The sequence below is a fragment of the Macrotis lagotis genome, chromosome 1 (assembly GCF_037893015.1).
Source record: "Macrotis lagotis isolate mMagLag1 chromosome 1, bilby.v1.9.chrom.fasta, whole genome shotgun sequence".
Taxonomy (NCBI): Eukaryota; Metazoa; Chordata; class Mammalia; order Peramelemorphia; family Peramelidae; genus Macrotis; species Macrotis lagotis.
The window spans coordinates 801,688,288-801,716,159 of NC_133658.1; the positions used below are offsets into that span (position 1 = coordinate 801,688,288).

General features: G+C 36.0%; 1 protein-coding gene across 3 annotated transcripts in view; it reads left to right on the top strand.

The window, feature by feature from the left end:
* Window positions 1–27,872, top strand: part of UVRAG (UV radiation resistance associated) — a 383,712-nt gene that overhangs the window by 133,429 nt on the left and 222,411 nt on the right. For all 3 annotated transcript variants that reach the window (XM_074216910.1, XM_074216911.1, XM_074216912.1), the window contains one exon: window positions 6,573–6,678. In XM_074216910.1, coding sequence (XP_074073011.1) covers window positions 6,573–6,678 — 106 coding nt within the window. The remainder of the gene's footprint in view (window positions 1–6,572; window positions 6,679–27,872) is intronic.

Below are 27,872 nucleotides of genomic sequence, written 5' to 3' on the forward strand. Positions count from 1 at the left end.
ATTATTTAGTAATTGTTTCAATTGTGCCTTTTGCAATCATTTCAGTTTTGTTAAAATTACCTGTAAATAATAATTTTTATGAATCCGTCAAACATATCTGTGTTTAAGACTTTCTTTATTTGTATATCTGTTGTTTCATGTGAGACTTTTCAAAATTAACATGAACAATGAGTGTTCTTTAATCATCTATGAGCGGGAATGACTAGGTGGAGCAGTGACTAGAGCACTGGCCCTGGAGTCAGGAGTACCTGAGTTCAAATCCGGCCTCAGACACTTAATAATTACCTAGCTGTGTGGCCTTGGGCAAGCCACTTAACCCCATTGCCTTGCAAAACCTAAAAAAAAATCATCTATAAGCAAAGATAAGTCAACAAACCTGGCCATATTGTCTATTGAACATGTGTATGTAGAGTAGATTAATTTTAACAAAATCTGAAGATTTGAGAAATTAAGGCTTGAAAACAGAAACTATTGTGTTATTATTCATTACTACAGCAGAATAATTGTAATTATAACTTTCTCCCTTTTAACAATACAGTAATAAAATTAAAATACTAATGCAATTTTTAATTTCTTTGTACTGTAATTTTTATTTTATTTCACTGACATATACACACTCTATTAATATAAGAACATTGATTACATTTCTTTTGGGTTATCATAATTATTATCATTATTATTATTAATTTCACTTCATGATTATTTCTGAAAATAATTTTTATTTTATAGAGGAGGGGAATATTAAAAATAGTCTGATTTAGGGGCAGCTAGGTGGTGCAGTGGATAGAGCACTGGCTCTATCAGGAGGCTCTGAGTTCAAATGTGATCTCAGATGCTTAATAATTACCTAGTCCAAGTGACTTGGGTAAGTCACTTAACCTCATTGCCTTGCAAAAATAAAAATAAAATAATCCTATTTGGATACCAAAAAGGATTGAGACAATATGAGGAGAGGGGACAAACCAAAAGTTTGGAAATTGCACAAACAGGGAAGACTAGGGAACCATAACATTCTTTGCCTATGACCTGTGTACTTTCAAGTATTCTCAAGTATTAGTAATGCTTCAGAAATTGATGATGATAGGCCAGGCTTTTGAACCCAAGAACCTTGAGATAAGCAGTAGTTCTAAATAATTAATCTTGCTTTCATCCCCCCCCCCCCCAGCCCTCATTGAGGGGAGACATCGTTGCAGACAAGGGACCCTGGTTCCTTATTATTAGCATCAGCACAGCTGCTGGGTAAGATCCCTCAGATCACCTCTGCCATTTAGCCCAGCACTGTCAGCTATCCTTTGGGGAAGCAACTGCTGGGTTTGAGGGACCTCCCATTCCTACCATCTGTCAACCATCTATTGGATACAAGACTGACAGACCAGCTACCTGAAGCAATAGGTCACCTTGAGAGAGAGAGACAAGAGGCAGCATGTTGCCAAGAAGTCAAACCACTGCCAGCACCACCATCCCTTCTCACATCTCAATGGAGATAGCCAGGATCCTGATTCCAAGGAGCTAACTCTGCTTCTAGCCCAGAGTCCTCAAACATTGTTCTGAGAAGTAACCTCTGTGGAGACACAGCTTGGCAACAGCTCCTACTGCAGCTACTGCCTCCACTACTATAGAGCTAGAACATGAAGTTCTTGCTATTTCCTTGGTACAGTCAGCTGGTTTATCATCAGAAACTGATATGATTTTAATCAGTGGAAATGACATTAAAGAAGAGGCATAACCATCTCCGTTGCACACTAAAGATTTTTGAGACCTTCCTGTTTGTTTTGCTGCTGAAATATTCCTTATATGTCATCTCCCCTTAGAGTACAAGTTCTTTGAAGCAGATACTGCCCCAGTTTTCTATTTTCTCATACTTTCTCATAGACCCTATGAGGCCCCTCTCACTGTACTAGTTTGGTGGGTTTTGTTTTTTTTTTTTTTTAGATTTTTCAAGGCAATGGGGTTAAGTGGCTTGCCCAAGGCCACATGGCTAGATAATTATTAAGTGTCTAAGGTCAGATTTGAATCCAGGTATTCCTGACTCCAAGGCCGGTGCTCTATTCACTGCGCCACTTAGCCGCCCCTCTCACTGTACTGGCTACCCTTCTTTTAGTACATTCTGCTTTGTTGCTCTCCTATGTAGTTTTGCCCAGGCAGCATTTAGTGATATCATAACCATGTTCTGAACACTATGCTTCTAATGCAATTGAAGAATGAATTCACTTTTTTGACCACCATATAACACTGTTGATTCTTGTTGTATTATACAACCCAGGTCTTCTTCATACAGACTGTTGTTGTCTCCTCTTGTCAAAGTAATATACAGACCATGTGGTATTATTTTGTCCCCCACCACTAATGAAAGTAAGATTTAGAAAAAGAATATTTTAGAGTTGGCATTGTGGTGACTCTTCAGTTTCCCAAGGGACTAGATAATGTTCTTCTCTGTCCTTATGGATTCCTTTCCCAGGCTTGCAAAATCAAGGAACTTTCTTGAAATCAGGCAGCTAGTTATAGAGATAGGGTGACTGCTTCCCTTCCCTGAAGTGGAATCGAGATGTTTTATTTTATTTTTAAAAGCCCCAGAACTCCAAAACTTTATTCTCCTGTTAAGTTACAAAGGGGACGTTATTGCACTGTCTTGATGTAGCAAGGGCTCTGAAATTTTATTTGGATAACACTGAAGATTGGAGGAAATGTGACTCTGTCTGTGTGTTTTGAGCCCCTAAGGTAAGATCAGAAATCGTCTGGGGCAGCAAGAGCCAAATAGTTGAAGTCATACATTAATTATGGTCATGAATCATTTTTATTTTCAAAGTCTTAACCATTTGACAAGGTTGTTTGCTTAGTACCAGTGAGTTTCAGGCAGCACTTTCTTCCTTCCCCTTCTCTTTTTAAAGCAATAGACTATTTTGTTGTTTCCTCTATCAGGAGATATTCCAATTAGGAATGCCTTGAAATTCTTGCTTATTGCCATGAATTTTACCTATGATGATTTTTAATGTTCTAGTTCAGTGTTTCTTAATTTGTTAGCTAATTATTAAGAGCGTAGTTATCTTTTTTCAATTAAACTTCAATTAATTAATTAATTTAGCGTAATTTTTCTTCATTACATTTACCTTCCCCAACTATTAAGAAAAGAAAATCAAAACCTTATAACAGTTAATCATAATTAAAACAAATTTCCATGTTGATAGTCCAAAAATTTGTTTCTTATTATGCATATTATTACATCTCTCCTGTTAGGATATTGGTAGCATTCTTTGTCCTTAGTCTTCTGGAGTAATAATTAATCACTATATTGATCAGAGTTCCTAAATATCTTCAAATGATTTGTTTTTACAATGTTGATGATATAGTATAAATTTTTCTCCTAATTCTTCTCAATTCACTTAATTTACTCTTCATCAGTCCATACAGATCTTACCAGAATTCTCTAAAACCAGATCTTAATTTCTTACAGCATAATAACATTCTGTTACATTCTTATATTAAATTTGTTCAGCCATTCTCAAATTGACTTGCATCCCTTAGTTTCTAGTTCTTTGCTATTACAAAAAAGTATATATTTATCTTTTAGGATTTGATTTGCCAAGCTTAAAAAAATTAAAATTTTAATTATTTTGAATTCATTTCAGAAGCATTTTTTAGTTTCTATTTTTTGCCATATTAATGAGTTGAAAATAATAATCATTTGCCTTTGGCTGACACTTTATGATTTGTAAAGCATTTTCCTCACAATATTTCACAAGAATAGGTCTTCAGTCCTCTAGTCAACAGTTTTAATTAAATGCTTGTTGTGTTCCAGATCATGTGTTTAGTGAAGGAAATACAAAAGAAGGCAAAATGGACCTCAGGTCCTAGTCTTAAGGATTTTAAGTGCTACTATCCTCATTTGATTGTCAATGAGACTGAGGTATGGCAATGTCTAAGAAACTTACTCATTTACACATAACTAATAAATGTCATAGGCAGGATTTGAATTTGTGTCTGGTCATTTCTACTTCCTGTACCTTTGACCTCAGGAAATTTATAGTTTTGTAGATATGATAAAAATATACACACATGACTACATATATAAAATACCAGTATTAATATACTAATAAGGAATAATAATGATAATAATAGGAGTACAAAGTACTATAGTGTCATATAAAGGAAATACCATTTCTAACTGATGCCACCAGGGAAGACTTTATAGAAACAGTAGTATTTGAATTCATTCTTGAATGGTTGATAGTTATAAAGGAAAGAGGCCATTCTGTATATAGAGATTACATGAAACAAGATGTTAAGGAGGAAAGGTATGGGCTCTGTTCTAGGATGATAGGAGACTTCTTTCCTCACTGATATGCAGTAAATTTTCACTGGATCATAGAAGTTTAACTTCCAGAGACTGGAAAATCTGATTCTTTTCATTCTCCTGTTCCCCTGAGAAGCCCAAGATAGTGGTAAGGCTGCAGAGAGTAGCATGATTCATAGAGGTTTTAGAAATCTTTCCATTTATCAATATAGTTTGGGTGAAAAACATATTCAGAAAACACATGAAGGGGAATTGTATGAGAGAAAGCTCAGAAGCCAAACTACCTTTTCTTTATCTTTTTTGGGCTTAACATAGATCTACATGAATCTGGGAACTTTTGTGTCACTACAGTAAGGAACCTGAATTGTGTTCTTTTAAATATTTGAAAGTACAACATCAAGAGACAGCATAGTTATTGCAGGATTTAAAAGCAAACAAAAAAATATACCACAATCAGAAGCTTGGAGAAGGGTATCATTGGGATTCTTTTGGAATCTTGAGAAACCTGTTGAATGTCTGTGTGCATTAAGAAAATTTGAGTGATGAGCTAAGGAATTCTCTTTGACTATGAAGTGATTTTTGAAAATGTAAAGTTCAATGTAAATGTGTAAATGCATAGGTTCATAATCTTATTGTTGACAGAGGAATCAGCTGTATTAGATCTATTGTAAAGAGATCTTTCTCATGGAAATATCATTCAGTCTTGAGTAGTGATCATTTTTGTGATATGTTAATATATGAAGAATACATGAAATAGAAAAGCCTTAAAATAAGAGTTGTCACCTTATTGTCTTTTTAAAAATAAGTCTTGATTTTGACCAAATATTAAAAAGAGGTATTATAATAGAACTAGTAGTAATTTTGCATCTTATTCTCATGCACCTTCACTTTTTACATTGTTACCTCTTGTGGTTTCTCCTTTCTACTTGATGAAAAAGTCACTTTCCCACTTCCTTTCTTTATGGTCTAAGACCTAACAATTTAATTTAGGACTTGAGACTGAGAGCATGTTATTTTTAGCATTGAATAAATATTCAATAATAGTCATATTAGTTGTTGACTTTAAACAAGTCACTTCTCTTTTTTTCTGTGCTTCAGTTCATCAGTAAAGTAAGAGACTTAGACTAGTTGATTCCTAGCACCCTTTCCAACTTTAAAATTTTTTGAGTTTATGATTTTATAATAGTGTCACCTTTTAACAAATACTGTTGCCTATATTTTGATTCTGCAGTTGTTACATAGAAGGATTAGATATTTATCACCAAATTGGACAAAAATAAGACTGTAAAATAGAAATTACATGAAAGAATATATGTAAGAATTTTCTAACAATAATAAAGTTTATGAATCTCAGATTTTGAGCTGAATGTTGGAAGGCATTTAATACAATCCAGGTCTGTACTTATATGAAAATCTTTTTTTTTTAAACAACAGCCCGTCCCGCTTCTCTTCCCAGAATCATACATAGCTATTAAGTCTTCAAGTGAGGGCTTGATGATCTCTTGTTGGTATTATCATTGAGGAGGTTCCTTTGATAGAGAGGAGTTGCATCAGATAACTTATGAAGTCCTTTTTAGTTCTATTATTTTAAATTTCATTCCCTATAATTTTATTTATGGCATTGAGAATGAACTTTATATGTTGTATTTTCTTAGAATGAACCCCCCCCCCATAATTCTTATAGCCCTTTTGAATGCATTGAAAAAAATGCTAAAGACTGAAGAAACTGATTTTTTAAAATTAATTAACAGACATAATATTATTCTGCCACTTTTATATCTTTTTAGTATATGAAGTATCAGAGTGCAGACAGCATTGGTGTCTGAGTCAGATGACTTGAATTGGGGATATGAGTACAATGATGTTCATTGTATGACCTAGGATAAATGCTAGCTTCATAATGTCTCAGCGTTTTTATTTATGAAGTGGAAATAAAAATACTTGTTTTACCTTCTTTACAGGCTTGGTTTGAAAAAAGATTTTGTAAAATGCTGTATTATTATCTTTGTTCTGATTCTGGGGCCTTTCATTGCACAATGGAATAAATGGTCATATCCACATGAGAGGTTGGTCCAACCCAGTAATGAGAGGTGCACTGAGGTTGTGAGCCTTATTGTTCTCATCTGTAAAATAGAATCCTTGAACTAGCTCCCTAATAGCAGATTGTAGTGAGAAAAGTGCTCTCTTTGTAAAGTTGAAAGGGGAGGAAAACCACAAGTTCTCTCTTTTCCTCTGCTGGGTTAAAAAGCCAAGTTTCATTCACTCTAACTTTTATTTGCAGGCTTCACAGAGCTCAGTGTGCAATTAAACAGACTCAGGTGACTGTTCAGAAAATTGGAAAGGAGATTGAAGAAAAACTACGAATTACATCCACAAGTAATGAGTTGGTAGGTTCGGGTATTTTTCCTTTTCAAGCCTTTGATTTCATGGTAGTCTCAGTACATTCTTTGGAATGGGGTGGGGAAGGATGGGCTGGAGCTTTCCACCTAGATTTATGTTAACTTTTAAAGGTTCAAGGTTAAACTGTCTCCTCTGTTAATAACATAACTAGCTTGTGCTGCTGGAGGACACTGGAGTAGTTCATAATTGATTGATTGATGTTGTCCTTAGTTTTCAAAGAAGACTGTGACATCAGGGAGGTGATACTATGGCAAGCACAAGAATTTGAGCTGCGGGGGTTGGCATGCCAAGTCACCAGCCTCACTTTCTCCTCCAGAGTAATCTGGAACCAGTTGGCCACATATTAATCAGGACACTGGAGATGACCCTAGATGAGAGGCAGCCAGGGTTAAGTGACTTGTCCAAAGTCACACACACAGCAAGTGTCAACTGTTTCTGGAATCGAACTCCTGTCCTCCTGACTCTAAGGCAAGTGTCTATCCACTTTGCCACCTACATGCTCCTACATTGTAATTACCCAAGAGGTGATTAATAGGCTATCTTGTTTATTTGAAAATTGCTTCCTCTTAAACATCCCTTCACTCTCCAAATATTAATTCATGTGAATTGAATCCTCTGGTCCTCTGTTTCTGTATTTTTTAATTGAAGGGTTTGGACAAAATTCCACTATAGTGGAATGAGAAATCCATTAGGCCTAAAGAGTAATATTTCCTTTTGGCACTGCCTTAACATTGGATTTGTCAAGTTACCAAAGACAGACCCTACTAGAGTGAACAATTGCTTGTTAGGGTAATGCCTTTATCTTTGTTCCAGATCACTAAGACTAAGGGAGCCATCCTGGCATATCCCCTCCAGGATAGGGACTTTATTTTTATGCTTAGTACTAAATAACCTGGACTATACTAGTACAAGAAGCAAGCATCTTTAAAAAAAAAATCATGACAAAAATCCTAGCAACTTTTTGAAGTTAGATCAAGCATGATAATGTCAGAATCATGGATTGGTCTGTACATTATAATAGATCTGGAGGCTATTGAAGAGAGCACCAAATGGCTGTATTTCTCAGAAGACTGATTTCTCAGACCAGGAAAATTTTAGTAGTGTGTCCATTAAAAAGCAAAATTGTATCTGAAAGTGGAAACTGAGTTTATAATCCATTTGCTTGTTACTTGTCCCTTGACCTGACATAATATTTCCCATTCACTTGCATTAATCTGATTCATTTTTCCTAGTTTCTTGACTAGTATCTTTCTTCTAGGTGGGCATTTATTCCTAGGTTCGCATTCCTAGCTATGTTTTTCTGACTTGGAGTTTAAAAATGCCCAGATTCTTCCACAGCTTTCATTACTTTTTGATTTTTTTTAAAATATATTATGAACTTGAGAAATATAAATGTGAACATTTCCTTATATAAAAAACAAAGATGAATTATATGAAATTGATTTTCTTATATGTAGCATGTGGAATGCCAGTTCCAACAGTGTTCTACTTCTCTTCAAGTCCTCTCCTGAACTTCCTTCTATGTATTTTTGAAAATACACCTTTTTCTTCTCTCCTTCCCCCTCCCCAAAAGCCAGACACAAAACTGTGGATTATGGAAGTACCTGACTACATCAGTTAAGTTCTGCTGGAAATAACCTTGATAACCTAGAGCTTCTAGACTCTCAGTCCTTTGGTAAAGCCAAGGGAACAAGTTAAGAATTCATATCAATCCTTGGGGCGGCTAGGTGGCATAGTGGATAAGGCACCGGCCCTGGAGTCAGGAGTACCTGGGTTCAAATCCAGTCTCAGACATTTAATAATTACCTAGCTGTGTGGCCTTGGGCAAGCCACTTAACCCCGTTTGCCTTGCAAAAAAAAAAACCTAAAAAAAAAGAATTCATATCAATCCTTCTACATTATGACTTCTTCCTTTCCTCCTTAGAGGGCAACTATCCAGGTCATTAGGCAGCCCAGAGTTTAGCTTGCAGAGAAGACTACCCAAGTCCTTCATCCCTTAGGTATTTACTGGAAACCGATAGAGGCCTGGGGAAAACATTATATTCAGAATAGGTAGAGCCATCTTTCTACCAAGCATCAGAGATGTTTGAAGCACTCAAATAAATTAGAAAATGCCCAGGTGGTTAGAGTTGGTGTTGTTGGGAAAATGAGAGGTTTAATAAGGACACTGCTCACAGGGAGATCCAAATATTTAAAATAAAGGTGCTTAAGATAGTAGAGAAAGGGGTTTGGTGTCCTGTGTTTTTTTTTTTAATGGTAAAGCTGGGAGGTCTAGACTTTCTTTTCTTTTTTTTCCACATTACTTCAGTAGTCAAGTTGTAAAAGTAAACATAACATACCACTACCACCAAAGAAAGAGAAAGCGCAAGAAAAAATAAAATGAGAGAAATAAAAATGTGTTCTTCAGTCTATATTCAGATGCTATTAGCTCTGTCTTTTGAAAGGATAGCATTTTTTAACATAATTCCATTAGAGAAATTGTTTCAGTATTTTTTCCCAAAGCTGCTACTGCTAGCTGTATTCCATCCATCCTATTCCTTCCCATTCCTATTTATTCTTTTGTCTCTCTCCTTTCACCCAATCCCTCTTCAAAAGTAGGTTGTTTCTGACTACTGTTACCCATGAACTTCTTTCTCTTCTATCACCTACACCCCCTCCTCCCATTCCCCTTCCCCTTTCCCCCAACTCTTTCCTCTATTTTTCACTAGGGTAAGATAGATTTCTCTACCCAATTGACTGTGTATGTTATTTCCTCTCCAGGCTGTTGTGATGAGAGTGAAGGCTCCTTTACTCCCCCTCACCTTCCACCTCTTCTCCATTACAAAAGCTTTTTCTTGCCTCTTTTATGTGAAATAACTTAGCCCATTCTACCTCTCCTTTCCCTTTCTCCCAGTACTTTTCTTTCTTAATCATTATCTCCATCTTCATAATATATTATATCTTCATAATCAGCTCCTTCCTATGCCTTGTCTATATATGCTCCTTCTAATTACCCTAATAAATGAAAAGATTCATATGAGTTATCAGTAGCATCATACCGTGCAAGAATACAAGCAGTGCAATATCTTTAAATTTGTCATAGTTTGCTTTCTGTGTCCACCTTCTCTATGCTTCACCTGAAGATCAAACTTTCTGTTTAGCTCTGGTTGTTTCAGCAGGAAAGTTTGAAAGTTCCCTGTTTCACTGAAAATTCATCTTTTCCCTTGAAAGAGGATTTTCTGGGTAGTTGATTCTCAGCTCCTTTGCCTTCCAAATCTAAGCTCCTTTGCCTTCCAGAATATCATATTCCAAGCTCTATGAGCCCTTAATATAGACATTGCTAAGTCCTGTGCAATACTGACTATGGCTCTATGATATTTAAATTTTTTCTTTCTGACTCCTTGTAATATTTTCTCCTTGACTTGGGAGTTCTGAAATTTCTGGGAGTCTTCATTTTGGGATCTCTTTCAGGAAGAGATCCCATTTTCTATTTTACCCTCTGCTTCTAGGATATCAGGGCAATTTTCCTGGATTATTTCTTGAAAAATGAAATCTAAGTTGTTTTTTTTTTTCCTTGTCGTGACTCTCAGTTGACCCAATAATTTTTTTTTAGTTAGTTTTTTTTTTTTTTGCAAGGCAATGGGGTTAAGTGATTTGCCCAAGGCACGCAGCTAGGTAAATTATTAAGTGTCTGAGGCCAGATTTGAACTCAGGTACTCCTGACTCCAGGGCCAGTGCTTTATCCACTGCATCACCTAGCCTCCCCTTTGGCCCTATAATTTTTAAATTTTCTCTCCTGATCTGTTTTCCAAGTCAGTTTTTTTTTCCAGTGAGATATTTCAGATTTTCTCCTACTTTTTTCATTCTTTTGATTTTGTTTTATTGTTTCTTGATTTCTCATAAAGTCAACAGCTTGCCTTAGCTCCATTCTTTTCTTCAGACACTTTTTGTATCTCCTTTTCCATCTGACCAACTCAGCTTTTTGAGACCTTCTTCTCTTCATTGGCCTTTAGGACTGCTTTTTCCATTTGATATAAACTAGTTTTTAAGATGCTATTTTCCTTTAGTTTTTTTAACTTCATTACTTGATTTTCCAAATCTTTTTTGAGCTCTTCCATAGCCTGAGACCAATTCATATTTTCCTTGGAAGCTTTGAGTTCAGAAGCTTTAACTTGGTCATCTTCTAATCTTGTGGTTTTTCCCTCCATAGGGCCAAGGGAATTGTCTATGGATTGCTTTTTTTTTCTTTCATTGTTTGCTCATTTCCCCAACCTATGACTTGATTTTAAAACTTTGTTAAGGTGGAACTCTGCTCCCAGGGTGGAGGATGTGTCATCCCAAGCTTTTGACATTTTTTGCAGCTGTCTTTGGGATAATCCCCCATGACCTGAATTCCTTCAGATTTTTATGAGAGGCTCTGACTGCTCTCCTGGCCTTTGCCCTGATCTGTGGATGATCATAAGCACTCCTTTCTGATCTGGAATTGTGAGGAGGGTCCCTGCTCTTATATGGTCATATGGAGTCCCAAATTTCAACCTGGATCTGAGTATGCGCAAAGCAGCATAATCCTGCCTCCAAGATAGCAAAGAGACTTCTGCAATCTCCCCTTACCCCTTTCCATCCATGGACTGAGCACTTTAGAAGCAGCTGCTAGGTTGCTCCCCAGTCCTGCTTCTAGTCCCTGGGGGTCAAATCTGTGCTGAGGCCTGCACTGAACTGGGTTCTGTATTCACTCTGGTGGAGCAGTGTTCCTGCTGAGCTTCCAAGGGTGGAGGACCTTCCAAGGGAGGAGGCAATCTTTGGGCTGAGAGGTCGGGAAGCTGCTACTCCTGCCTTGGACTGAGGCACCCTCAAGGACCAAGGCATTCTGTGGATTGTTCCCAGAAGACTGGAGCCAGTTTGCTCTGTCAGGACCCAGGCTGTGTTGTCTTTTCTAACCCTGGTGTAACAGACTTTTCCAAGTTGTTTTGGACTGGGAAATTGTTTCACTCAGCCTTTCTGTGGATTCTGCCACTTTAGAATTTGATTAGAGTCATTAATTTAGAGGTATTTGGAGTGCTTTGGGGAAGAGCTTGTGGAACTTCCTGCCTCCACTCCATGCCATCTTGGCTCTGCCCCCAGCATAGTTTTCAAAGCACGATTTCCCTTAACAATGGAGGTATTCTAGATCCCTCTACTCTGTGTGCTTAGAATCTTGAATAACCCATCCAAAAATGGAAATCTCAGAATGAAACCATTGAGAATGACCTTAAGTTGGATACTCAGAGACATCTGATATAGGGTTCTTAAATGAGAGCCTCAGGAAAGTTACAATTTCAAGGGTCATTGGTTTGAGCTCCATATAGAGGCAGCCAGTTGGCACAGGGGATAGAGAATTAGACCTGGAACCAGGAAGACTCAAGGTTAGATTTGACCTTAAGATGTATATTAGTTTGCCATCCTAGTCAAGTCATTTAATTTCTATATGTCTCAGTTTCTGTTAGGATCAGATGAAAAATATTTGCAAAAGTACTGAGTCTACCTGGCACACTGTAAATGCTTATTCTTCCCCCTTCCCACCCTGTAGTCATCTTCCACAGCTTCATTCTTTTTTTTTTTTTTTTTTGCAAGGCAAATGGGGTTAAGTGGCTTGCCCAAGGCCACACAGCTAGGTAATTATTAAGTGTCTGAGACCGGATTTGAACCCAGGTACTCCTGACTCCAAGGCCAGTGCTTTATCCACTATGCCACCTAGCCGCCCCCTAGCTTCATTCTTCTTAAAAGAGGGAGGTAGTAACTTTAGAGTCCCTATAGGTTTTAGGGACCCAAAGGAATGACTTTCTGGACAACTGACTTAAAGTGACCTAGTGCAGAGGACTGAGTGGAAGCTTAATCAAAAAGAAGAATTATTGGTCAATTTATAAGGAATAAAGGCTAACTGGGTATTATGGTCCCTCCAGAACACAAAAACACTATCTTAATATTGGGTCTCTTCCTAGTCATGATAGCCACTGGCAGGAGTTTATTTTGTATTGTACTAGACATGGACTAGGTGTGTCCCACCTAATGAGTCTTCCCAAATTTCACCAACCTGAAAGACTGAAGGTTAATTTCCTTACTCACTGCGAGAGGAGATAGGAAATGTCTACAATACTGAATAGTGGTGGGAGTACTTGGATGTATCTTCAGTCACTTAATGTTATCTATATAGTAATAGAGGAAACTACAACAGGTTGAGGCACATTGTCCAGATTTTATTAAACATTATAATTTTATGTAGCAAAATTTGATGTTAGTTTCGGAAGACTGTAAAAATATTTCCAGGTGAAGGTGAATTGCTCTCAAATCTCCTTGAGAATGGAGATGGAGGGGGAAAAAGCATTAGCTAAATCTCATATTAGAGAGAATTTGGAGGGTGATATCTTATTTAGTTCTCAGAATTCTTCTAATGTGACTTTCTCCATTGACCATACCTGATTATTATATGAAGATGTGACATGGTGGAGAATTCTGCTCTATTTCACATATTTTATAAATGTATAGATGTCTGCAACAGTCTGAGGTATGAAGTTGGGTTTTTAAAGTATAGAATGTTTTGAACAAATAAGGGAGTTCTAATTTTTTTTTCCTACATAAACCAGGACCATTCATTCCCCACAAATCTAACATTGGCAGTTGACTTTTCATCTCTTCAAGACTTTGATTCTGGAACTTGAGTCATAATCGTGGCTCTACCATTCATTGCCTTTGTGCTTGTGGGCAAACCATTTTCTGCCTCCATATCTCAATTCCATCATCACTAAATTGAGGGACTCTAAATCTTTAAATCTTTGATTCTATGTTCCTGAGATTTATCTCTCATGTGGTGGCTTATTCCAAATTTCCTACTGCTTTGGGGTTTCTTTTTCTAATCCAACTGACTTCCACTATCTTCATTGTAACAGGGTGGGTGGGGAATTTATCTTTAGAAGTACAAATTCCCACATGAACTCATTAGAGCAGAGATATAACTCTCTTATCCTGATTTCATAGAGTGACTGGGGCTCCTCAGTTAGCTCCCTCAACTTTTCACTCTTAGCAGATTTATATTTTCCTGGCCCCCAACCCCAGGAGAGAGTAGAATGTTTTCTGTACAAGGTGAGTGGTAGGTAATGTAGTAGGAGGAGCCTCTTATTTCTCTCATTCCATTGCATCTCTTCATATTCATACCTATTAGCTCCTCAGGTAATAAGATTAGATTAGGATTAGAATCCCCACCTGCCCCTTGTCCCTCATACAATTTTGGAGAAACTAAGTGTCAATATTCTTGCTACCTGTCCTTGCAAAAAAAGCCTCTTTTTTTAACCATGTGATTTGTCAGTGCCTTATTTTATTCAACATTGAACCAGACCTTTTAGAGTGCTAGATATAAGTTCTACCTAGAAGACACTGTTCAAGAGCTAATTACCCTTGAATTCCTGAAATCATGTGACTTGTTAGCCTCTCAGTCCTCAAGACCTGTGTAGAATCTATGGTACCCACAGTAGGCATGCATGTGTCCCACTTGACAGTGATTCCACCATAATGATTTCTCATCATAGATTGTTGTAGTTTTTCTTAGAACTTAGACCTAGAAAGGATATTAATAACCATTGAGTTTATCATCTTTACTTTATTGAGGTCAGAGAACTTACAACAGAGCTGGGAAAGCTCCCTTACTTTGGTGTTAATACCTGTTCACAAATTCCAACTCTGCTACTTGACTGTATGACATTATTAGGCAAGTCTATTTAATGTCTTTGGGTCTCAGTTTTGTTCTCTTTAAATTAGATCAGGAAAAATCCAAAGTCTTTTGATGAATAAATAAATGAATAAAGCATTTATAAAGAAATTACCATATGCAAAGCCTCATGCTAAGTGCTGAGGATTCACACAGAAAAGTTCTGGTTCTTAAGGAATTCTTATTCTAATACAGATGATAACAAACCCCAATTAGAAAGCAATGGGGGGAGCTCTCAGCTGCGAGTCATGGAAAGATCCTTAAGGGTGCAGCTGTAAAGCAGATAGTAGTACTCCTTCTGTAATGTTGTTACCACTAATCAAATCCCACCCCATTTTGATGCTGAACTATATGACAATGCCAAAACTTTGGTGACATTGAGTTTATTTTTGAATCTTGAGTCAGTGTGGCTATAGCACCTGCAGGAGAAATGTCTGGCTACAGCTTCCTAGGATGATGGTAGTGGGTGCTGGAATGGAAGTTGTGCTACTTTCAAGGATTCTGGGTTCAGGTCCCTTCTGACTATGAATCTAAGAGAATCAAGCTAAGTGCCCAGTTTTGGACTTGCAGTCAAGAAAGCTGGATTTGAACTGTCATCATAAACAAGTCACTTAAACTCTCTTTCCTCTTTAAAATAGAATTGTGAGAAAACCACAGCTCACAACCCTCCACCTCCTGGGTTGTGATGAAACCATTGTTCACACTTAAAAGTGTTCTATACTGTAAATTTGAGTTATTATCCTGTGACCTCATAATAAAGATGATCTGGTTATTACTTTGGAAACCTGCCAGAAATATTGTTGGGAGGGTTGTCACTGTGAAGCAATTCTATTTAAATGGAAATAGAAGTAGAGGTTGAATAGGTGTCTAAACTATCTCTTCCTTTGTGGAAGTTAATGAATCCTACCATTCTGTGATTGCATTCTAAGAAGGCATCTAGTTTTTAAAGGTCAAAGAAGAAAATAAAAGCAAAGTAATTTTGACCTTCTTTGATAGATAAATGTTTTTTTCATTCAGAATCTCTGTCTAGGAATAAAATGCTAGATTTCTGACTTCTTTCCTTACCCAATGTGGATCTGCCAATATGTTTTATTTCATAATTGGGAAAAATGTTTAATTTTGTTTCTCTTAAACAAAATTTTGTTTCTCTTTTACTCATAAGTTTAGCCTCATTGTATATGATGCCTACTTTTGGCTTAACAGTATTTTTTCCATGATATATGCTCTTTTTCAAAGAGCAAAATGGCAGCCTATATGAGATTAAAGTGATAGCTTGAGAAGTTCACTGTGCAGCTTGGCGTGGCCTATTCTAGCCATAAGACATTAGATTTTGTCATTCTCACTTGAGGTATTAAGTTGACTGTTATCCATATGCTGCTATTCATGTTATAGTTTGTTTCTGGAAAAGATTTTGAATCTTGTGTCAGTCAGTTTTATTCCTCCTTTTCAAACTTACAGAAAACAGTCTTCCTCTACTACTGGAGTTCAAGAGTTTTTTTTTTTTTTGCAAGGCAGTGGAGTTAATGACTTGCCCAAGGCCACACAGCTAGGTAATTATTAAGCATCTGAGGCCGGATTTGAACTCAGGTATTCTTGACTCCAGGACTGGTGCTCTGTCCACTGTACCACCTAGCCGCCCCAAGTTCAAGAGTTTTTAAGAAATTAGAATCAATGTTAATATTAATCAAAATTGAACAAAAATATACATATGCACACAAACACACACACACACACATGAAGATATTACAAGCATACATATCTCTGTATGTATATAAATCTCCAGATAGTTACCTCTATATACATAAACAGACACACATACACACACATCTCCATATACATATGTGTATGCTTGGGTGTGTATTAGATTCCAAAGCAACACATTTTAAAGTTTCTATTATTCTAGTTAATATTAGAAGTCATAAAATCCTCTTTCTCTAAAGTCTGAGCCCTCATTTTGAGAGGTGTGGATAATATTGCTATGTCTCAATGTGAGATAGAGAGTGATTTTGTATAGATTTTACCAAGCTGGAAAATAAAGATCCAACAACAGATTGTATCTATTTTCTCAGGACCAGCTTGTCTGAGTAAAGTGAAGGTAATTGCTAACCATTTTTTCAGCCACAGTCCACATAAAGGTAATAAAATAATAGCATATTTATATTGCACTTTAAATATGTGAAGTTTTTACATGTAATTTGAATCTCACAATGATCCTATAAGATCTTTTGAGTTTTAACTGAATTTTGTACATGAGATAAATGCGACTCAGAGAGACTGGTGGCTTGTCCATGGCTAGTTACATTGTCAACATTGAGATTTGAGCATGGGTGTCAATGACTTTAGGATCATCAAGTTCAGCTCTTTGCTGCACTGTAGTACATTTGCTAAGGAACTGAAAAACTGAACTGAGGCCATGAAATAGGATCTATGCCATGGGAAATTATAGGTCATTGAAGTTTTTTGTTTCGTTTTGCTTTGTTTGGGTTTTTACTGGGTTTTTATTGATCTGTTTTTTAAAAACACCGCCCTGTTCCCTGCTTAGAGACCCATTTGATAAAGTAAATTTTTTTGTTACCATTTCAGTCATGTCAGATTCTTTGTGACCCCATTTTGGAGTTTTCTTGGCAAAGTACTGGAGTAGTTTGCCTTTTCCTTCTCTAGCGCATTCTACTGCTGAGTAATGGAGGCAAACAAGGTTAAGTGACATGCTTAGAGTCATATAATTAAGTTTTTGTGGCTGAATTTGAATTCATGAAGATGAGTTTTCCTGATTCCACACTTAGTACACTATTTACTGCAACACTTAGCTGCCCTATGTAATAATACATAGTATTTTTTAAAAGACAAGAAAAGATGAAGAGTCCTCATAATAGATCAGTACATAAAAACATTCAGAAAATATGTGCAATATACAACATTTGTGGACCTCCAAACTCTCTAAAGGGATGGTGTAGTATATTTTTTCGCTTCTTCCTTTGAGCCATGCTTGTTCTTTGTGATATTAAATACTGTTTTGATTTTTTTTCTCGTTCTTTTGGTTTACATTTTGGTAGTTTTTCATTATATTCATATGCCAAAATCAATTTAGCCATTATCCAATCAGTGGCCATCAACTTTTTCAGTTCTTTTATATTAGAGAATAGGCTGCTGGAAACCTTCTGGTATGTATGGGAACTTTGTTCTTATTAATGATTTCTTTGGCCAACTAATGAACTCTCTGGGTCAGAGTACAGACATTTATTTCTAAGTTGCTTTCTAAAATAGTTGTATTGAGCTATCGCTCGACCAATAATGTACTACTGGGCCTATCGTTCTGTATTCTCATTTTTTATCATCTAGTTTACTGATGTGAAATGAAGATTCAGTTGTTTTGTTTTTCATTTTACACTTGTAGAAATTTGGAGCATTCTTTCATATGATTGTTGTTTACAATTGTTTATTTTTAATTGTTTTTTAGGTTTTTTGCAAGGCAATGGGGTTAAGTGGCTTGCCCAAGGCCACACAGCTAGTTAGTTATTATTAAGTGTCGTATTTGAACTCAGATACTCCTGACTCTAGGCCCAGTGCTCTATCCGCTACGCCACCTAGCTGCCCCTGTTTACAATTCTTTTGAGAACTGTTTGTTCATATAATTATGGGGGAATGGTTTTTCTTCTTTCTGTCTATCATCTATTTAAATATGTATGTGCATATATATATATCTATATATATATCTATATATCTATATATCTATATATATATATATATATATATATATATATCTGAAGGCTACAGAGATAAAATTCAGAGGCAGCACCAAGGCTGTCCAAGGAACAGCTTAAGTCACACAGACCAAGGCTCCAGGCAAAGACTGGGATCAGAGCGGAAAAGATACCTACCAGTGCCAGGTCCCCAGGTATGCTTAAGGTCCCATGGTATCCTCCAGCTTGGTCTTTCCATTGCCAACAATGACCAGAGAAGACTAATAGCTTGGTGTGAGGACTGCTTTCCACTTTTGATGTCTTCCTGAGCTCACCTGTGGCTCCAAGAAGCTGTAGCATTGACAGTGGCTACACCCCAGTAAACCATTTTGGGCTAAACCAGGTTGAGGGTAACTGAAGGAGTCTCAAGCTCATCAGTGAGCAGTGGGGGTGTCTGCCCCAAGCATGTGAAATCTTCCATTGGTGGAATGGGTGGAGGAGAGCAATTCGTTCCAATGGCCCTGAAACCAACTGGGCTGGGCAGAGCTTATTGTCTGGTTAGGCATTGAAGACGCCAAGGTCATCCAATGCACGTAGAGCCATCACCACTTGTTTTGACTTTGTCTTGCCATGCTGAATCATGATGACTTTGGAAGAGAGAGTGAGGCCAATGACTTCATGTAGCTCTACCTCATTTAAATCCAATTTGCACACATAACAGTAGATACCACCCATACTTTACCATTCCTCAAAGTCCTGTGGTGACAGGGCAAGTAAAGAAGCTGCAAGTGCAGATACACTGGGAGCTGTAGTCACAACCCCCTGCACACAGGCACCCAGGCCATAGGGACATTTCCCTACATTGAAATTCAGCAGCCCCCTGGGTGACTGAGCAGCCTGTTTAAGGATTACACTGCTCACCTCCTGGTGTGAGGAAGGGGCTCAAAAAGGTGCCCTAAGAATTGTCTGCTTACTCAACCCTGGTGTGATTACTGTGGCAGGTGGGGATTCCACAGTGTGGTCGAGACAGAAAAAAACTTGATTATTTGTGCCTGACCTGTTGTAGAACATTCCAAGCTCATATTGGGGTGATCTGCCACAGTTGTTCACATTGTAATTTGTCTCACACATAGTGATATCATTTTGGTCTTCAGTAACAGACAAGAACCGTGTGTGTTTGTGTGTGTGTGTGTGTGTGTATGTATACATGTATATATACACACACACATATATGTAAATGTGTGCCTGTGTGTGTATATCAACCTCTTATCAGAACAAAGTTATTTTATCTTATGCAGTTTCCACTAGTCCTTGTTCAGTTAAAAATATATCTCCTACTCATATCTGTAAAAGGTATATATGATCTGCTTCTCTTCTAATCTTTTTGTACTAGAACCTTTTATATTAAGGTATTATTATCCATTTAGAATAATTAAGGAATATGATGTAAAATGTTGGTCTAAGACTAATTTCTGCTAGGTTATTTCTACTTTTGCCAACAGGTTTTTAATCAAATAGCTAATACTTTTATAAGTAACTTATATTTTCTGGTTTGCCAAACAGTATTATTGCATTCCATTGTATTGTTTATTTATTTTCCATTCTCTTCAATGTTGAAGTTTGAAAGTGATAGTGCCCTACTATAGTCTACCTCTTCTAATTATTTCCCTTATAATTCTAAGTTTTTTCTTTTTCCAAAGAAAATTTCTTTCTTTTTTTTTAATTTCCAAATAAGTTTTCTTATTATTTCAATGAATTCTCTAAAGTATCCATTTGGTAGTTTGATTGGTGTATTGTTAAAGGTGTAAATCAACTTTTACAACACTTCATTTTTATTATGTTGACCCTACCCAGCCATGAACACTCAATATTCCTCCATTTATTTAAATTGTTCTTTTTTTCTTTTTTCTTTTTTCTTTTTTAAGGTTTTTGCAAGGCAAATGGGGTTAAGTGGCTTGCTCAAGGACACACAGCTAGGTAATTATTAAATGTCTGAGGCTGGATTTGAACTCAGGTACTCCTGACTCCAGGGCTGATGCTCTTATCTACTGTGCCACCTAGCCACCCCTATTCTTTATTTCTTTAAGGAGAACTTTATAACTGAATCTATACTAGTCTTTTCTGTGTTGATGGATTGGTACCCAGATGTTGTTTGCATTGTTTACTTATTTGGAATAGAATTTCCTTTTCTGTTATTTATTCTTGGGTTTTGTAATTTATGAAGTGCTTTTTAATTTATGACATTTATTTTGTAGGCTGCAATATAACCGAACAATAGGTCTCAAAATCTTTGCTGATTTCTGAAGATTTTCTAAGTAAATCATCAATTAAGCAAATAGGGATAGTTTTATTTCTTCTCTGCTTATCTTAGTAGTTTTAATTTCATTCTCTTAATGTTCTATAGAAGTGAATATAATAGATAACTGGGAATGGACATTTTTGCATTTTTTTTTCTTTTACTCATAAGTTTAGCCTCATTGTATATGATGCCTACTTTTGGCTTAAAAGTATTTTTTTCATGATACAAAAAAAAGGTTGTGCTCTGTCTAAATTTTAAAGAACAACATTATAGGGGTTTTAGCATAAATTAGTATTGTACTTTTCATAGATGTTTCCCACATGTATTGAGATAATCATGTGGTTTGGGATATTTTAATTTTTAATATGATTATGTTGATTTTTCCCCCTAATGTTGAATAATTCATATATAACTGATATAAATCCCATTTGATCATGATAAATTATTTCTTGGATGAATCAATGATAGTTTAACAGGATCTTAATTGTTGAATCAGTACTCATTAGTGATTTTGGTCTATAACTCTCCTATACTTTATCTTTCTTTGGTTTAGGTATTAGGAGTATATGGAGGTGCTTTCCTGCTCCTTGATTTTTTAGAAATTTGGTTGTACTTGTAGGAGTAATATTGCTCTTCAGTCTTTCAAATTTCATTAAGATTCTCCTGGGAATCCAGCAGGTTCAAGACTGTCTTACACAGTTTCTTTATAGCTAATTCTATTTCCTTTTCTGAAGTTTAATTATTAAAGGTGTTGTTATTATTAGTACTTTGTTTGCTGTTTTCTTGGTTTGATTTGATTTTTAATCAGATTGGTAAATATTTGTAAATTTTATTCTTTTCAAAGAACCAGATTTTAATTTTACTTATCATTTCTATAGGATATTTTTTTATTCCAATTTGCTTGTTCTTTTATTTTTAATATGTCACTGGTTATTTTAGGTTTACTTATTCAAAGTTGGTTTTAAGTTTCTAAATAGATATCTTATCCATTAGTTCTCCCTTTTTCTGTGTTAGTATTGGGAGTTTCCATGCCTATACTTTTCTTCGACAAACTGCTTATTAATGTATATTATTTTATCATTTTTAACTTTATTATGGATTATGTATATGAGTTATTCTTTGACCTATGTTTTATTTAGGATTTTATTATTCCACTTACATTTGGGTCCATGTCTTTTTGTATTTGTTCCCTGAATTGATTATTCTTCTTTTACCATTTTGGCCTTTATTTAATATGTGTTTGAAATAATTGTGTTCTCTAATATGTGGTCAGTTTTTGTAAGCAATCTCTATGGTACTGATAAACATGTGTTGGGGTTTTTTTTAGCAGTTTCATTTAGAAGATACCAGAAGTCTTTTAGCTCTAGAGTAGCTATCAGTTTGTTCAATTCTAGATAATTACTTTTTGTTCATATTTCTTTTTGATTTATCCAATCTCATGTGTTTTTTGTTCCTTTAATTTTATCTCTTTTGAATTTCAATGTTAATGCATTGCTATAAAATTTTGATATTGGTATTAGTTTTAGGTATGTCTTGTTCCTCTCAACATAATATGGTTTCCTTTCTATCCCTGTTTCTGTTGTTAATGATTTATTTTTCTTTATCTGTTTATATGATTGCAACGTCTACTTTTTTGAATTCATTTGATATATAAACATTTTTCTTTTAGTCTTTAATTTTTCTTTCGTATATTTGTTTTTAAAATATTTCTTGTAAGCAGTAGATTTTTTAATCCAGTCTTCCTTGTCTCTAAAAGTGTCCTTTCCATCCTCTACTCCTTCGCCCAAGTAAGAATTTTTTCCCCTTCCTTCAGTTATTTTAATCTGTGTTAAACCACCTATTTCTACCAGCTCTCTTCTTCTCAACCTTAAACCCCTACCCTCACCTTAGCTCCCCTTTTGTCATATCTTTCTATAGCATTTGAAGTTTTGCATATTAGTTTCTTTTTCTTTCTTTGTCTTAATTATTTAATTCTTCTCCTTTTTTCTTCTTTTTGATAAGTAGTAAAGTAACATACCTCTTCCTTCTCATTTTTGTTTTGTTCTTTAGTGTTCAAAATTTATTTTCTGTCTTTTCTAAAAATGATTTCCTTTCCTCATTTTCTTTACTATTTGTCTTCCCTTTCTACTTTTATTCTTATACTTAATTAGTATTTCATTCTCATGGAATTAAAGCTCTCAGGTAGTATCTATTTGGGGTTTCCTCTTTTAAAGTTTGTATGTTTTTGGCTTGTAGATCTTGTCCTCTGGCTCCTCCCATGCCCCTTCCCTTTTTCTGCTGTACTAACTCTTATTAAGTGCTTATTCTTATAGATGATAGAGGACATTGCCCTATTAAAAATTTTCCCAAAGTCCTATTTTTGGAGTTCGTTTTTGACCTTTGCTCTCCCCATTATTTTTGTCCTGTTTGCCTTGAAAGCTTCTCTCTGGGTCTGTGCATTCCTACTTAACTGAAGCTCCAATTCCCCTTTATCTGAGGCAGAATGAGGGGTCTCCAAGCATGGAATCCTTATTCATTATAATTTCCCCATATCCCTTTATACAGAAATATCTTTGTTCTTCCATGGGAGCATCCATCATTGGTACTCCCTCCACTGAAACAAGATTTACCCCTTTCTTTCCCTTTGTTTTAGTGCCTCTTCTTGCTACCTCCTCCATTTTCCCCATAGACTCTTTTCTTCCTGAGAGACTGAGTCATTTTCCTTTCATGCCATTTCTCTCTCTCTCTCTCTCTCTCTTTCTTTTTCTTGCAAATGGAGTTAAGTGGCTTGCCAAGGCCACACAGCTAGGTAATGATTAAGAGTCTGCTGGGACTGGCGCTCTATCCACTGCACCACCTACCCACTCTCATTTTTAATTTTTAACTTGATTTTGGTGTACAACACATATTCTCTTTTATCTTCTTCTCCTCTTCCTTTTTTAATGTGTGCTTCCCTTTTATAGTTAAGTCTACACAAGCATTGATTCACCAATTGGTTGGGTATTGTGATGTTTAATTTTTTTTTGTTTTAGTCCTATTTCTTTATTGTAACATCCTTTTGATATTTCTTTCCACTTTTTTTTTCCCCTTTGTGGATGTTTTGAAGGAAATTTCATAATGGTGTCTCAGTTGGATTCAGAAGACACTCCCAGATCCTTTTCTACTTTGAAAAGATCAGACATGATGCCATGATTATTTTCTCATTTATTAATCAATCAAAAGACACTTATTTTGTGTCAGGTCCTGTTCCTCTAATGGGAATATAAAGAAAAAAAGAAAAACAAACTTTGCCTTCTAGGAGTTTACATTTTAATGGGAAAGTTAACATTTATAAATCTGAACCGTAAGTGATGGAAGATCACCTCAAAGGTGATGTCATTAGTAGCTGAAGAGACTAGATGATGACTATGTTTGTTTGTCATAATGAGCACATGAATTGGATTTGAGTGAGGCGGGGCTTGCTAAGTCACTAGTCTCACATTCTCCTTCAAACCCACATGGGTCCTGGAGTTAGGTGACTTGCCCAAGGTCACATAGCTGGTAAGTAAGTGCACAATGTCTGAGGTCAAATTGGAACTCTGTCCTGTCTCCAGCATCAGTGCTCTATCACTTAGTTATCTAGTTGCCTAAGAAGACTAGAAAAGGCATCCTGAAGGAGGTGACACATCAATTAAGTCTTTACCTTACCAGAATATTTTTTAGGAAAACCACCCCCCACTATGCCCATGTGAGTCACTTTACTTAACATATTTTTTAAAGAAAAAAGCAGAGGGAAAAAAATAGTAAAACTCATCAGTATATCTAAGTAGTCTGAAAATATATGCAATGTATATGCAACCCCTGAAAAGTAGTGGACTGGACATATCTTCTTATATCTCTTCTTTGATGCCATAGTTGTTTTGTCAGTTAATCTTCAAGGAAGCGTGGTGTACTAAGAGGGAGACTCCTGTGTTTTATTCTTACTAGAATATTTGTCAACAAAACCCTCTTGATAAGATCATCTCACAATTTCTACTGCAACCAACTCGTACTAATCAGTTTCTCTGCATTTTCTTGAGTTGACTGCTTTAATGGATTGGTAGTGCCATCTCTTCAGGATCAGCATCTCAGAAATGGAAAAAAAAATATTTTGGGTGAGAAATGATTGTTCCAAAATGTTCTGTATATAGCTGCCAAAAATTATTTTTCATGGTCACTGGTCCATTTAGTTATTCTAGTCTTTTTTGTTGACAGTTTTCTATAATCTCTAAGTCACATATAGTCTGTTTTCTACTAGCCACAATAATAATGACTAATAAAAAGAGCTTTTCTAATTAGACTGATTATTATTTTTGATCCTAAAAATCCAGTTATTAGATAATGAATGTATTATTATCTCCATTTTCAGATCACAAAACAGAGGTTCAAAGGTTAAGTGTTTGCTCAGGGTCACTTAACTGCTTAGGTAGCGCAGCCAAACTTGGAGGTAGACCTTCTGTTTCTCAAATCTTACCTTCTTTTCACTATATTGCTCTCAATTACAGTTATGTCAGTCCTACTATAATGTGTTTTTTGAAAGAGCAGATTTATTCTAATGCTGATTCTCCTTCATTCTAATGCAGTGAAAATACAAAGGAACATTTTGAGTATAAAGCAAATTTTCAGTTGTTTCTGTTTTCTTTCATGAGAACTAGACTGTAGAAAACTGCTGATTAATAATGTCATACAACCATTCTTACTCCCTTTTTTAAGGCAAAGTGACAAATTTATTGTATATTTTCTGGTTCAGTAAGGAGCAATGCTTGGAGAAGGACTGGTCAACAGCACACTGACCCCTCTTTACCTTTTGCTATGGCCAGAGGCTTATCAGATTTTCCAACTTGCTTGTGCAGCCCCAGTTTGCAGAGCAGTGGCTAAGACCACTGTTTATTGTAGTAATTATGTATTTCTTAATCATTTAACATGTATAAGAGTGTGCTATCATTTGTATTAGGTCCTTTTTTTTTTATTATGTTACTGATGAGATTTTTGAATGTTGTTCCTCTTACCCATTTTACCCACTTAATCCTTGGAGTTTTTAGTTGTGTGATTTTGCACAGCATGATCCTTTTTGGGCAATGTTTATCACATTATAGTAGAACTTACTATACTTTCCAGATTGTATAATAATATGGTATCTTGTAAATGTTTCAATGTACTCTTAAGTGATGGGTGAAAATTCACTTTAGAGAAAAATTGTTGGCTCATTGGGTATGTTGTGAAATGAGGAGGCCTTTGAATAATAGACAGTATCTTTGAATACAAAGAGTGGTAGAAATAACACTGATTAGCCCAGGAGTAGGGAAATCTTAATTCTAATTGTATCTCAGCTACTGGGGCTTTATTATGTTGGACTAAAGCACTTTCCTTTATTGAATGTAAGTTCCTTGAGAACAGGGACTGTTCCACATTTGTTTTGATTAATTAATGTTTATATTGATTGATGCTTACCTTGCTTCCTATAGTATGTTATGTCTTGATTAAGTCCATACTGTCTATTATTCCATAGAGTCTAAACTGTGTTCTCTTTCAACCATGTCTGCCTTTTTAGACTCCTTCTCTGCATTCCTTCAGTCAAACTTGTGTTTGTTTTCTATTTGTTACTCCACACTCCTTTCATTTTCTCTGCCCATTTCACATGGTGGATGTGGAGACAGATCCATGTTGAAATGGGAAAAATACAGGATTTAAAATACCGAGATCTAGATTCAAATTCTGATCCTGATGCTTTCTACCTTAATGACCCTCAATAAGTTTTCATTTTATTTAGCATCAGTTTTCTCATATGCAAAATAGGGAAAATTGTGTGTGTGTGTGTGTGTGTGTGTGTGTGTGTGTGTGTGTGTACTACCTATCTCTAAGGGCTCTTTAGGAGAAAATTGTTTTGTAAACTTTATAGATCTTTGTAAATATGAATTGTTGTATGGAAAGTGCTTTTTATATGTCATGCTGCAGTATAAAAAACAGGAACCCCTCTTTTTTGGTTTGTTTTATGGTTTGGACTGCTGATTTCATCTGCATAGGCTTATAATATGATGATGATGATGATGATAGCTAACATTTATATATCCACTTTTAAGTTTTGCGCTCATTTGAATCATCCATTGTTTTCCACTCTTGCAGTTCAATTGCTTGAGATACTGAGAGGTCTAGAAACTAACCCCTGGCTTATCCAGCTTATGTATCAAAGGAAGGACTTGAATCCAGGTCTTTGACTCTCCCTCGAACTTTCTGTCTCATATCTCACACAGTAATTGGAAATAAAGTAGATGCCCTTTGATTGGGGAATAACTAAAGAATTTCTGGTACATGAATGTAATGGAGTAGTACTGTGTTTTAAGAAATGATCAATGTGATTAATTCATAGAAACATGGAAAGATCTAGGTGAACAAATGTTAAATAAGCAGAGCCCTCCAAAATATATATAATGGACACAACATAAATGGAATGAATGGTTACACACAGGCACACACACAAAATAAAAAGTGAACATATCAAAATTATGAAAGTCAAACTTTATTTGAATGAAGAGATATGGGAGAATACTCCCAACCTACCTCTCTGTTAAGATGAGAGACCTATAAATGTTGCACATTGTACATATTTTCAGAGGTTTTCAATGTATTGATCAGTGATTTTTTTCCTTCTCTTTTTTTTTAACTTAAAAAATACTCTTTGGGGCGCCTAGGTGGCATAGTGGATAAAGCACCAGCCTTGGAGTCAGGAGTACCTGGGTTCAAATTCGGTCTCAGACACTAAATAATTACCTAGCTGTGTGGCCTTGGGCGAGCCACTTAACCCCGTTTACCTTGTAAAAAAAAAACCCTAAAAAAAATACTCTTCTTTGGAATGACTCTTGAGGAGAAGGGGATATTTAAAAATTATGTTAATGTAAAAGCAAAAGACATAAGTAAAAGTATACTTTAAAAAGACTATAAAGCATCTCTGAACATTGCCTTTCTTTTTTCATCCAATCCTTCCCTGGGAAGGAGTTGTTTAAACTATCATAAAGGAACTGTCAATTGAGATCAACCAGAGCAATTTCCCCAAAATCCTCTTAGGAGGCAAGGATCTCAAAACTTCTAGTTGCAACTTGTTTTTCAGGCGTATTACCACTGGAAGGATAGAGGCAAGCATAATTTCAAGCATATCTTTTCCATTTACCAATAGAATCCATGTAGATCCTACCAGTTCTGTAAGAGGAGCCAGCTTGCATAACTCAATAATGTTGGACATCTCTGAACAAAGAGTAATTGTATGACCCTGTGTCATTTGTTGAGAGGCACCAAGGTCCCAGTAACTGGTGACTAACTATTTTCCAGAATTGGCATAATGAGGGACTGCTTTAGGGAACTGAAAGCTCCAGAGGCCTAATGAACTTTTAATTTGACCTTCCCATGGTATGATACCCCATGGTATCAGAGGCAGGTAGGCAGTGCAGTGGATAGAGCACTGGCCCTGGAGTCAGAGCCCTTGAGTTCAAATTT